Source organism: Bombina bombina, chromosome 1 (genome assembly GCF_027579735.1).
Source record: "Bombina bombina isolate aBomBom1 chromosome 1, aBomBom1.pri, whole genome shotgun sequence".
Taxonomy (NCBI): domain Eukaryota; kingdom Metazoa; phylum Chordata; class Amphibia; order Anura; family Bombinatoridae; genus Bombina; species Bombina bombina.
The window spans coordinates 1,181,095,855-1,181,109,855 of record NC_069499.1 but is presented as its reverse complement, the minus strand read 5'-3'; the positions used below and the strand labels follow the sequence as shown (position 1 = coordinate 1,181,109,855).

Here is a 14,001-nt window from a genome sequence, read left to right as displayed (position 1 = left end):
CAAATATAAAAAACGGTACTGTGCCTTTAAGAGAAACAAATTTTGTCAGAATTTGAAAAACAGTGAAAAAATGCAGTAAATCAAACGAAATTTTTACAGTGTGTATAATAGGCTAACAGAGCATTGCACCCACTTGCAAATGGATGATTAACCCCTTAGTTCAAAAAACGGATAAAAAAAACGAAATAGACGTTTTTTAACAGTCACAACCAACTGCCACAGCAAGCTGTGGCCCTACCTTCCCCAATAAACGACTTTGGAAAGCCTTTGGGCCCTTTAGAGATGTCCTATAGCATTCAGAGGGCCTTTGAGGGAAGCTGGATGTCACAGTTTGTAATTTTAACTGCACCAACTGTAACTTTTATACTACAACAGTGGAAATTGTTTCTAGTCAAAATTTAAGCCAGCCATGTGGAAAAAACTAGGCCCCAATAAAGTTTTATCACCAAAGCATATATAAAAACGATTAAACATGCCAGCAAACGTTTTATATTGTAAATATCATAAGGGTATTACCCCTGGGAGTAAGCATGATACCAGTCGTTATTAAATCACTGTATTCAGGCTTAACTTACATTAATCCGGTATCAGCAGCATTTTCTAGTGTTTTCCATCTCTAGAAAAAATTATAACTGCACATACCTGATAGCAGAATAAACTGCACGCCATTCTCTCGCTGAAGTTACCTCATCTGTGTAATCCCCTCAGACATATGTGAGAATAGCAATGGATCTTAGTTACAACCTGCTAAGATCATAGAAACCTCAGGCAGATTCTTCTTCTATTTACTGCCTGAGATAAAATAGCACAACTCCGGTACTATTTAAAAATAACAAACTTTTGATTGAAGAAAATAAACTAGCTATATTTAACCACTCTCTCCTACAACGTCCTAGCTTGTTGAGAGTTGCAAGAGAATGACTGGCTATGACAGTTAGGGGAGGAGCTATATTACAGCTCTGCTGTGGGTGTCCTCTTGCAACTTCCTGTTGGGAATGAGAATATCCCACAAGTAATGGATGATCCGTGGACTGGATACACCTTACAAGAGAAATGGCCAAGAAATCAAAAATTCTGCCAGGGTATGTAAATTTTTGAGCACAACTGTAACTATGTTATATCCATGAAAGATTCAAGAAAGATCATTGCATGTGGAGCTTATTGAGCTTATTTGTGAACTTATTTAAAATGGGCACAAAATGAACCAGGGAAGTAAACATATAACTAATACATAATCAAAAATCTATCGAAAGAGAAATTCCTATTGTGCCTAATTAATTTACAGTATTGTAGGCTCTAATCCACTCAAAGACTTTTCAGTTTACTATTGGTCTACTTTACTGATCAAATATTTTATTTGTACTTTTAAGTGGGAAATTGAATTATAATGTTTTTATTAAAAAAAGTTTTTAACCAGTTCACTCTCCCATCCATCTATGTAGATATTTTTTCAATGACTGTAGCAGGTGAAACCTTTTAGGACCAACTAAAAATATTCATAGGCAAACAAACTTTTGAAACTTTTGAAACCTCATGTGTCTAATCCAATACATTTCTGACTGATAGGGTTCATACCGAGTAGATGGGCAGGAATGGGCCCCCGTAGATTAATCTTCCCTCCACCATATTTCTTATAGAGGGCTCTACGCACAAATGCATGCAAATTGAGGTAGAGTGGTTGGAGTTCATTATAAATTTTTTCCAAGTCACTTTCAAGTGTGGGTGTTTCATACCAGGATCTCCAGAATGCTCCATTATCAGAATAACCTTAAAGAATAAAAAGGAGTTAGGGAGAAAGGCTGCAGTGGACATCAGGGAGAAATAACAACACTCATGGGGGTATATTTATCAAGCAGCGGATGCAGCATATTCTGCGTAAACCTTCCGGCTCGCCGGAAACAGAAGTTAAGAAGCAGTGGTCTTAAGACCGCTGCTCCTTAAAGGGACACTCAATCAAAATTAAACTTTCATTATTCAGATAGAGCATGCCATTTTTTTTTATTTTTTTTTATATATAATCATTTTTATTATATATTTCAGCACATTTATACATTTTCATATATTTTCAAAAAGACAAATAAAAAGAATAACTAAACATTTGAAAACCAGACTTCCCTAGAAAGTCCACAAAATATTAAAATATTATAGATATAGGCATAAAGAAAAGAAAAATAAACTGCAAATATCTTATGAGCTATTCTGATCTCTGTTAACTTGATTAATAAATTTCAGTCTGTTAACCCTTGATCTTTAGAGTTTTTCTGTTGAAATATTTTTTCTCATCCTTCCTCCTCCTGTGTTGTCCCAATTCAGACAACTGCTAACTAAAAAAAAAAAAAAAAAAAACAAACAAAAAAAAAAGGGGGGAGATTTTCCTCATTCTTCCCCTCCCCTCTCCTGCCGTTCGCCTGTGTTTTAACCAGTTACCATATCCCCAGTAGGACCAGCTCTGTGTTTTGAAAGGGAAATATAATATATTCTATTTCTGTAGTCGGGAGGGATTTAATAAATGGTGCCCATTTACTAAAGAATTTCTTAATGTCAGATTCATTATTGATATTCGTGTCACGTTGTTCTAAGATACATTGTTTTTTAAGGAAATTTTTCAGTTCAACTACGCTGGGTATTTCTTTCGTTTTCCATTTTTTAAATATTAAATATCTCGCTGCCAAGATAGAGATACTGACAAGCTTTTCATTTGGTTGTTGTTCTTTATACTTATCGAGGCAGAACACAACCAAGTCTACTGACAACTCCAGAGGGGAGATTTTGAGAGAGGTATTGATCCAGAATTCGAGTTTGCGCCTAATCAGAGGGCAGTTAAATAGCATATGAATAAGATCGGCCGCAGTCAAGGAACATTTAGGACATTTAGAAAAGTTTATGTTCTGAAACTTATGACCTGAAACTTATTGCCATTTTAAACAACTTTCCAATTTACTTCCATTAACTAAATGTGCACAGTCTTTTTATATTTAAACTTTTTGAGTCACCAGCTCCTACTGAGCATGTGCAAGAATAAGTGTTTATGCATTTGTGAATGGCTGATGGCTGTCACATGGTACGTGTAAGCATTTGTGATTGGCTGATGGCTGTCACATGGTACAGGGGGAGTGGAAAAAGACATAACTTTTAAAATGGTCAGAAATAAAATCTACTACTCATTTGAAGTTCAGACTAAGTGCTATTGCATTGTCTTGTTATCTTGCATTTGTTGATTATGCAAATCTACTGTGTTGACTGATCCTTTAACTTGTACGCCACTTTTTACATGCACTGTAAGAGCAAACAAATGGTGTAACTCATTACCTAATGAGGCAGTGAATGACAATACCTTAGATATATGTTACTATGTAATAATCTGTCTTCATTCAATCTCCCTTTGTATTCATCATATAAGTGTGCTTTTTTTATCTTTTCTTGGATTTACTTATTTTATTCATATTTCTTGATGATCCAAATTTGGCTGATGGCTGTCACATGGTACAGGGGGAGTGGAAAAAGACATAATTTTTAAAATTGTCAGAAATAAAATCTACTACTCATTTGAAGTTCAGACTAAGTGCTATTGCATTGTCTTGTTATCTTGCATTTGTTGATTATGCAAATCTACTGTGTTGACTGGTCCTTTAACTTGTACGCCACTTTTTACATGCACTGTAAAAGCAAACAAATGGTGTAACTCATTACCTAATGAGGCAGTGAATGACAATACCTTAGATACATTTAAAAATAGCTGAGATGCATTTCTGGCTAGAAACAAAATTCAAGGATATAATTGCTTGTCTCACCTTTTAATAGAATTAATTTAAGCTCAATCGGAGTTTCTTTATTGTATTGTACCAAGTATTATCTGTATAGGTTGAACTCAATGGACTTCTGTCTTTCAAAATCTTCTACTATGTTACTATGTAATAATCTGTCTTCATTCAATCTCCCTTTGTATTCATCATATAAGTGTGCTTTTTTTATCTTTTCTTGGATTTACTTATTTTATTCATATTTCTTGATGATCCAAATTTGTATTGTGATGCAGAAATCAGAAACCACTGTGTTTTAGCCATTATTGGAGCATTTAACTGTGTGTTAGCAGAGTTACTCTGATGAGAAATGGATTATAAATATAGCTAAAGGCAATCCGGGACAAGGTTAGTCACGGTAGTGTTTAATTGTGCTGGGCTTAGGGCTAGATTACGTGTGTCAGGTTGCGCTTGTATTACTAGTTGAAAATAAAAAGTTGAGGGGGGCGGAGCTAACCGCCATTCTGCATAGTCGCATGTAGCTGGAGCTCTCCCAGAGACTGCTAATTAAAAGCCTGAGATTTGTGTTTAAATTAGCTCCAGCTTACCTATTTTTATTAGCCATCAACTACACAATACTCCTGCATACTCCAGGAGTAGAGGGGCAACCCCTTGGAGGTCCCTGACCAAGTTTATGTGGCTTCGCTATACCCGCCATTAGGCCTGCAACTAACGACAGGAAACCCACCCACAGAGCGATAGCCAGATTGCAACTAGACATTTGTCCTCCGGAGGGTCGGGGCTCCGCTCCGGGGACCAGCTGCTCACGACTGAGACACCACCTGGCTGTGCCTGCGACCTATACCTCGGGGCCTAGGACCGGAACACCGGGAGGTCTGTTCCGTCTGAGTGAGGAGCTCTTACCCCGCAAGCTACCCCTGCCGAGCCGTACAGAACTCTCTTTTCCTGCACCGGAGGGTCGGGGCTCCGCTCCGGTGCACTTACTATCAACCGCCACTCACCGCAGACCAGGCTTTGAGAAGCCGTTACACGGCACCCACGTGGCCTCCCCTGAGGCCATCCGACGCGGACTGTCGGCTTCCGCTGCCCAGCAGCGCAGAACACAGTGGCGATCACCACTTGGGCCGGAGAGGAGGAGCCGCATCTCCGGTCTACCCCACCACTGACCCACCTGCCAGAAACCTCTAACAGAGGGGACCGGGAGACTGGAGATAGCCGCCATCTTACCCCCGCGGCCTGCTGAACCTTCAGCCCCCTGAGGCCCTCACAGCCAAGAGACGCATCTATCACCGGCTGCCTTGGACTTCACATAGGTGAGCCATATTTGTCTTTTGACTCTAGCCTCGTCCCAGGTCCTCTTTCCCCTCCCGTGTGTAGGCTGCTGTGGGAGGGAGCTGCTGGGGCTGCACGTCTGCCTCCTTCCACCGGGCCCTCCCTACTGCCCCTGGCCCCCTAAGTCTGCCATCTCTGGGAGGGTGCAGTTTTGGTGCTTTATTCAAGCGGTTTCACTGGGGTACTAAAAAACCCCCCTCTTTTTACAACCATCTTGAGCTCTATACTAAGGATCCCTCTGCAGAGCCCAGAATTACTCCTCAACTTGCCCTACTTAGGGCCTGCAATCCTGAGCACCATTTCATAGGCTGGGCCTGCTCATACAAGTATCACTGCAGCTCATTTCATCTCCCTACTTATTTGCAACTCCCAAGCAAGTGGTAAAAACAACTACAGTACTTTTCCACCTAGCAGACCTCTCTCCCAGGTTTTGGCCTGCAAAGTTATACCCTCCTATATCTCTCAGACTGGTTTGCTTATACCCATTGCTGAACTTAATAACAGGGGGCATTGTCATATAAATGTGATCACTTGTGCTGCTGCATCAGCTTCTGTTTCTATGGTGCCCAGGCCCAGAGTGGAGTGTTTATTTTACCTTTTACAAAATGCATTCCTCACACACACTCAACTAGTTGATGATACTTGCTTAATTCTAGCCCTTCTCTATTAGTACATCTCAGACTAGGATCTAGATTCTCTTACCCAGACCACACATGTCTACTTAGATCTATACCTCTATCTGAGTGGTAAACCCCAGTTCCTTAACCCACATACTTGCTTCCCCCCCCCCCCCCAGAATAACATTTTGGCTGGGTTAGCTACATAGGTGATTACAGTAATCTGCCACATTAGTGATTTCCCCTCACCTCCCCACCCTCATCCTGCTAACCTGACACTTAGGCCCTCACTCAATATATTAAAGGATAACCCATTAGCTCTGGACTCGGATTACTTAATCCCCAACACTTGAGGCGTAGTGCTCCCCATCATTTCTACCTAGTTATCTACTAGGGCCTCTGCTACCTAGAGGTGTTCTAAACATTGAAGCATTTTTTTTTTTTTTTTTTGTGTGTCCTTATTGCTCTGTGTTTTTGTGATAATTCTGTGGGTCCCGCTGCACGGGACGGGCCGCATTGGTCCCCCTCGCGCCTCCACCGCTCTGGCCCAGTTGTCTGGTTTGGTCACTTCCACTTCCCCTTTTCCCTTCCTCTTGGTCGTATCCCTCTCCCTGAGGTGCGTGGGGGCTCTTTGGAGCCGTCAACATTACTGAGGTGTAGTACTATGTGCTAGGTGTCACTCCTTACGAGGACAGTGCGGGCCCCGCTCTTACAATATACCATATAATGCTAATGTATTACCCAGGTGTTGAAGTTTAACCCTTCTTTCTCTCTGAGTTTAATCCAGGGTTTTAACGACTTCTCTGTGGGTACGTGGTCAGTGTGGACCTTTTCTCCACCATACCGACAAACTCCTTGGTCTCCTTTAACTATCAATCATGTCACACTCAGCTAGAAAAAATACCAAGTCCCAAGCGGCCTCGAAGCAGACTGTTCGAGACCATTTCTATCAACCATGCAAGAAACCTCCCTCTATGAGCAAAGACATTAGCGACCCAGAATCTCAAGATGAGGGTTCGCAATCAAGTTCCCAGTCTGTTGCGCATCTCAACAACTACATCACTGAAAGTACTCTCCAGAAACTCCTCGCAGCTCAGACTAAATCTATCACTGCTGAGATCCAGAGAAGTTCGGCTGAACTTAAGAAGGAAATTCAAGAAATAGGAGATAGGGTTGATTCCCTCGAACGGCAACAAGACGACCTGGCCACTGATAACTCGAACCTCCTGGCCTACGCAGAAAATCTGGCCGAACAAATCTCCCAGCTGGAGCTGAAGCTGACAGATGTAGAGGACAGAGCTAGGAGGAACAATATAAGATTTAGAGGCATGCCTGAGACGATAAATACGGGTGGTTTGCAGGAATTTCTCACAGCTTTGTTCACCGCATACTTGGGCCCCCTGGAGGGCAACATGCATGCTATGGAGAGGGCCCACAGGGCTCTCCGGCCACGTTCTGTGTCATCGGATAGACCGAGAGATGTGGTCGTTTGCTTCCACCACTTTACCTTCAAAGACCGGTTGATGCAGGCAGCATACAAGAGACCTACTTTGCCCGATAATCTCAAAGATATCCAACTCCTACCTGACCTCTCCTCACATACCTTGCAACAACGAAAGCTATATGCTCCAATTACTACTCAGCTGAGGAAAGCCGGGATCAAATATAGGTGGGGATTCCCCACTAAGCTGATTGTGACCAAGAAGAGAAAGAAGCACAGAGGCGCCAACATGGCCTAGTAACGTCACGGCAGTCAGATACAAAATATCAGCAGGATAGGAAATATACTCACAAGCGTAGCGCACCCAAATGGTGCTATTGTGGCAGCCTGGAACATCAAACAGTGGTCCAGCTCACTGGTGTCTCCAGCCAGATAGAGATGATCCTTGGCAAGGGCCTATCCTATGATGCCTATAAGGGCAAAAAAGGCACACACATAGCCCAGTAACGTTTGTACACCAGATATAAAAGGATTCAAGGTTGTACTTACAGGAAACAAAGCACCACCAGGTGCAATATCAGCAGTACTGGGACCTCTCAGCCGCCCAGTGGACTGTGGAATCCAATTTGCAGGATGCAGAAAATCACCACTTTGGAAGATAGAACTAGCACACACACTCTGCCCCCAAACAGGAGCAGAATAATTGTGATAAAGCAAGTGTATATTTAAAAACTTTTATTTTAAAAACAGCAACATGTTTCTCAGCCACCACAGGCTGTTTCCTCAGGCTATGTTAAAATGTTAACAACACTTGCTTTATAAAGACAATAGAACACATAAAACTAAATCTGATAGGCTAATTAATTTCTAAAGTGTGAACACCTGTTGCACAGGTCAGCAGTTGGTAGGCATGGAAACCTCTATATACAAAGCTCTCATATGTAACACAAACCATTTTGAGCAAATCCCAAATAAGAATAGATATCTCTGTATTAACCTCCATACCATTGCCATACCCAAAATAGACAATAGCAATAACCTTGTAACCCTTCAAATTAGGATTAAAAAATAAAAAATGGAAAACAGTAATATAACAATCACAATAAAAACATTTGTTATACACCTCAAAATAAAATAATCAAAATATGTACAACAATATAATATACCCCCATAAAAAACATAAGCAGGATACATGTATTTTAATAGTCTCTATTCTACATATAATCACATAATATGCCTGACCACATGTATGTTTTATATCACAATAGATCTATATTTTTCCTTTAGTATTATAGACCTTAATTGGTATTATATCTACATTGTACCCTCCTTTGAAGTGTGACATTTATTTCTCTGCCCTAACAAAAAAGCTCTCATATGTAACACAAACCATTTTGAGCAAATCTCAAATAAGAATAACCTATAACAAGTAATTAATACTAGATGTGTCAACATGAATATATAAATACATTTACTATGAGGAATCTCAAAAAAAAAAAAAAAATTATAAAAAAAAAAAAAAAATTGCCACAATGACTAACTAATGTTAAACCCTATCTGTGATATCATATATGCAAAATGTATGTACCTATATTTAATATAAATGTACTAGCAAGATATTTATAATATATAATAAAAATGATAAGCCAAGAATAAAGTGTGGAATGTAATCAAAACCTAAAGCTATATCTAAATGACGTGCAGAAAGTATATAATAAATATGTGTAATCATTGGTCCAACATAAAGATACCCTTGTATCCTATAAATAAATCATCTGATCATGGTAATCTTATAAGTAATAATAATATTAAAGTGCTATACCGCTAATGTAAGTAGAAAAAAAATAAAAAAAAAAAATTGTTACACATGGCGAAATACTAAACAACCACTGTGTAGGATAATGCAACAACAATCAGCAACCCCTATCTATGTGTGATGTGATATTGGTGTGAAAAAGTGTCAATGTGACCTAGCCTAATAGAGGCCAACAAAAGGCCAACAAAAAAAAAAAAAAAAATTACACAATGACTAACTAATGTTAAACCCTATCTGTGATATCATATATGCAAAATGTATGTACCTATATTTAATATAAATGTACTAACAAAATATTTGTAATATATAATAAAAATAAGCCAAGAATAAAGTGTGGAATGTAATCAAAACCTAAAGCTATATCTAAATGACGTGCAGAAGTATATATATATAGATATGTGTAATCATTGGTCCAACATAAAGATACCCTTGTATCCTATAAATAAGTCATCTGATCATGGTAATCTTATAAGTAATAATAATAATATTAAAGTGCTATACCGCTAATGTAAGAAAAAAATATATAATAAAAAAAAAAATTATTCGTGGATGTTAACAGTTATGTTAGGAAATTATCCCTGCAAAAATATTTTGCAGACAAAAAACTTAAAAATGATAATTTGAGACCCATAACTACTGATCATATGGATTCCCATTTGAGCGAGGGTTGTTTCACTTATGAACCCTGCATGCTCATGGAAGACCTCTTTGATGAGTATATTCACACTAACCTAAGGCCTAAATCTAGCTTTATGCCTCTAAGGAATAATGGTAACCATATAGAGATCTTCTCTAATCTTGTTATGGCAGATCTTGAAAAATTAGCAAAAAAACAGAAAAAATTGAGATATAAAAATAACCTTAACCATAAGGAAAGACAAGCCCTCAATAGTCTGATGAATAGATCTGATCTGGTCATCAGACAGGCGGACAAGGGTGGGGGAATAGTCCTGCAAAATATGCAGGACTATCTTACAGAGGCTGATCGGATCTTGAATGATAAGGAATATTACAAAATCCTACATGGAGACCCCACTTTGGCATTTTTAGAATCATTACAAGAACTTCTACAGAAGGGCTTGGACATGGGTATTTTAAACAAAAATGAAAGAGACTATTGTCTCCCTAAATACCCCTGTACTGCTTTTTACTACCATCTGCCAAAAGTGCACAAAGACCCATTCAGACCTCAGGGTAGACCTATTATTGCGGGTATAGGGAGTCTTACGGACTCTCTATCCGCTTATATCGACCATTTTTTACAGAAATTTGTAATCTCGCTACCATCTTTCATAAGAGATTCATCCGATTTGATTACTAAATTAAATGAATGTGTCTTGGATGATGATTGTTGGTGGGTCACCTGCGATGTGGGGTCTCTGTATTCTAACATCCAGCACGAGTTGGGCATTAGGGCTGTACGTTCCTACCTTGTACAAGATATTTATATGCCCACTGAACAAGTTGAGTTTCTCCTTCAACTCATAAAATTCATTTTAGAGCATAACTATTTTCTCTATCAGAGTAAATACTACCTCCAAATTAAGGGCACGGCCATGGGCACCAGGTTCGCCCCGAGTTTCGCAAATTTGTTCATGGGCAACTTTGAGCAGATTTATATCTACGAGTCGCAATTCGCGGCGAACCTGGTGTTCTATGGCCGCTATATAGATGACCTTATTTTTTTATTCAAAGGGTCTGAAGAGGACATACATAAGTTTATTGATCATCTTAACCACAACAATTTTGGTATATCTTTCACTCAGAATATCCAGCGGCAAGAAATTGATTTTCTTGACTTAGTTCTGAGTAAAACTACTGATGGTAAAGTGGGGTCTAAAACCTTTTTTAAGACTGTTGACTGTAACAGCTTTCTGCATTATGAAAGCAATCACTATAAGAGCTGGAAGCTAAATGTCCCATATGGGCAATTTAGAAGAATAAGGAGGAATTGTTCCCAAATAGAGGACTATGATATCCAAGCAAGGGTTATTGGAGACAGATTCCTAGAAAAGGGCTACCCGGTAGATCTGATAAATCATGAGATCAATAGGGTTAGGGAGGAGGATAGATCAAGTTATTTAAAAATTAATAAAAACAAAAAATCTAAAGATCAAATAGGCTTCAAAGAAATAAATCCCCCGTTATTTATCACTAGATATAATTCAAACCATATGGCAATTAATAAAATTCTTAATAAACACTGGTCTATCCTCACTGATGATTCCACTCTGAGGAATATTATAGGGACCAAACCAAAAGTTGTATATAGAAGAGCACCTACGCTCAAGACCGTTCTAGCACCCAGTAAGATTGTAAGAAACAAATTCATTGTAAACAACAATGTAGGCTCCAACATCTTTAATGTTGGGTCTTTAATTAAAAAGAATATAGTCTTCAAATGTTATAGGAAACGCTGTGGCATGTGCAGCAATATTTGTCATAGGACTTCTAGTTTTAGATCCTCGAATACGGGTGAAATTTTTAAAATTAAGAGTCACATGACATGTGAAACATCTTTTGTGATATATCTCCTTGACTGTAAATGTGGAGCCCAGTATGTAGGCCGCACCTGCAGAAAGGTAAAAAAACGATGGGGAGAGCACTCCTATAACATAAAGAAAAAAGCCAAATCTCACAGCGTCTCCAGACATTGTTTATCTCATCACAAAAAAGATAAGAACCCTATCAAAATAACACCTATTGAAATGATTTCAAAATCTTGTCCCAATGCTCTAATGACCCTTAGGAGAAGAGAGACATTTTGGATTAAAAGATTAGGTACTCTCCAACCAGATGGGCTCAATGAGAACCTTGATATGGCAGCATTCTGAATACCAATATTTTTTTTTTTTTTTTTTTGGCCTCTATTAGGCTAGGTCACATCGACACTTTTTCACACCAATATCACATCACACATAGATAGGGGTTGCTGATTGTTTTTGCATTATCCTACACAGTGGTTGTTTAGTATTTCGCCATGTGTAACAATTTTTTTTTTTTTTTTTTTTTTTTTATTATATATTTTTTTCTTACATTAGCGGTATAGCACTTTAATATTATTATTATTACTTATAAGATTACCATGATCAGATGACTTATTTATAGGATACAAGGGTATCTTTATGTTGGACCAATGATTACACATATCTATATATATATACTTCTGCACGTCATTTAGATATAGCTTTAGGTTTTGATTACATTCCACACTTTATTCTTGGCTTATTTTTATTATATATTACAAATATTTTGTTAGTACATTTATATTAAATATAGGTACATACATTTTGCATATATGATATCACAGATAGGGTTTAACATTAGTTAGTCATTGTGTAATTTTTTTTTTTTTTTTTTTTTGGCCTTTTGTTGGCCTCTATTAGGCTAGGTCACATTGACACTTTTTCACAGCAATATCACATCACACATAGATAGGGGTTGCTGATTGTTGTTGCATTATCCTACACAGTGGTTGTTTAGTATTTCGCCATGTGTAACAATTTTTTTTTTTTTTTTTTTCTACTTACATTAGCGGTATAGCACTTTAATATTATTATTACTTATAAGATTACCATGATCAGATGATTTATTTATAGGATACAAGGGTATCTTTATGTTGGACCAATGATTACACATATTTATTATATACTTTCTGCACGTCATTTAGATATAGCTTTAGGTTTTGATTACATTCCACACTTTATTCTTGGCTTATCATTTTTATTATATATTATAAATATCTTGCTAGTACATTTATATTAAATATAGGTACATACATTTTGCATATATGATATCACAGATAGGGTTTAACATTAGTTAGTCATTGTGGCAATTTTTTTTTTTTTTTTTTTTTTTTGAGATTCCCTCATAGTAAATGTATTTATATATTCATGTTGACACATCTAGTATTAATTACTTGTTATAGGTTATTCTTATTTGAGATTTGCTCAAAATGGTTTGTGTTACATATGAGAGCTTTTTTGTTAGGGCAGAGAAATAAATGTCACACTTCAAAGGAGGGTACAATGTAGATATAATACCAATTAAGGTCTATAATACTAAAGGAAAAATATAGATCTATTGTGATATAAAACATACATGTGGTCAGGCATATTATGTGATTATATGTAGAATAGAGACTATTAAAATACATGTATCCTGCTTATGTTTTTTATGGGGGTATATTATATTGTTGTACATATTTTGATTATTTTATTTTGAGGTGTATAACAAATGTTTTTATTGTGATTGTTATATTACTGTTTTCCATTTTTTATTTTTTAATCCTAATTTGAAGGGTTACAAGGTTATTGCTATTGTCTATTTTGGGTATGGCAATGGTATGGAGGTTAATACAGAGATATCTATTCTTATTTGGGATTTGCTCAAAATGGTTTGTGTTACATATGAGAGCTTTGTATATAGAGGTTTCCATGCCTACCAACTGCTGACCTGTGCAACAGGTGTTCACACTTTAGAAATTAATTAGCCTATCAGATTTAGTTTTATGTGTTCTATTGTCTTTATAAAGCAAGTGTTGTTAACATTTTAACATAGCCTGAGGAAACAGCCTGTGGTGGCTGAGAAACATGTTGCTGTTTTTAAAATAAAAGTTTTTAAATATACACTTGCTTTATCACAATTATTCTGCTCCTGTTTGGGGGCAGAGTGTGTGTGCTAGTTCTATCTTCCAAAGTGGTGATTTTCTGCATCCTGCAAATTGGATTCCACAGTCCACTGGGCGGCTGAGAGGTCCCAGTACTGCTGATATTGCACCTGGTGGTGCTTTGTTTCCTGTAAGTACAACCTTGAATCCTTTTATATCTGGTGTACAAACGTTACTGGGCTATGTGTGTGCCTTTTTTGCCCTTATAGGCATCATAGGATAGGCCCTTGCCAAGGATCATCTCTATCTGGCTGGAGACACCAGTGAGCTGGACCACTGTTTGATGTTCCAGGCTGCCACAATAGCACCATTTGGGTGCGCTACGCTTGTGAGTATATTTCCTATCCTGCTGATGTTTTGTATCT

At 37.8% G+C, this 14,001-nt stretch overlaps 1 protein-coding gene across 1 annotated transcript in view; it reads right to left on the bottom strand.

Annotated features, from left to right (window-relative positions):
- ACE (angiotensin I converting enzyme) overlaps positions 1–14,001 on the bottom strand; it is a 186,981-nt gene that overhangs the window by 46,773 nt on the left and 126,207 nt on the right. The window contains exon 17 of the mRNA XM_053699782.1: positions 1,576–1,767. Within this exon, the coding sequence (XP_053555757.1) occupies positions 1,576–1,767 (192 nt within the window). The remainder of the gene's footprint in view (positions 1–1,575; positions 1,768–14,001) is intronic.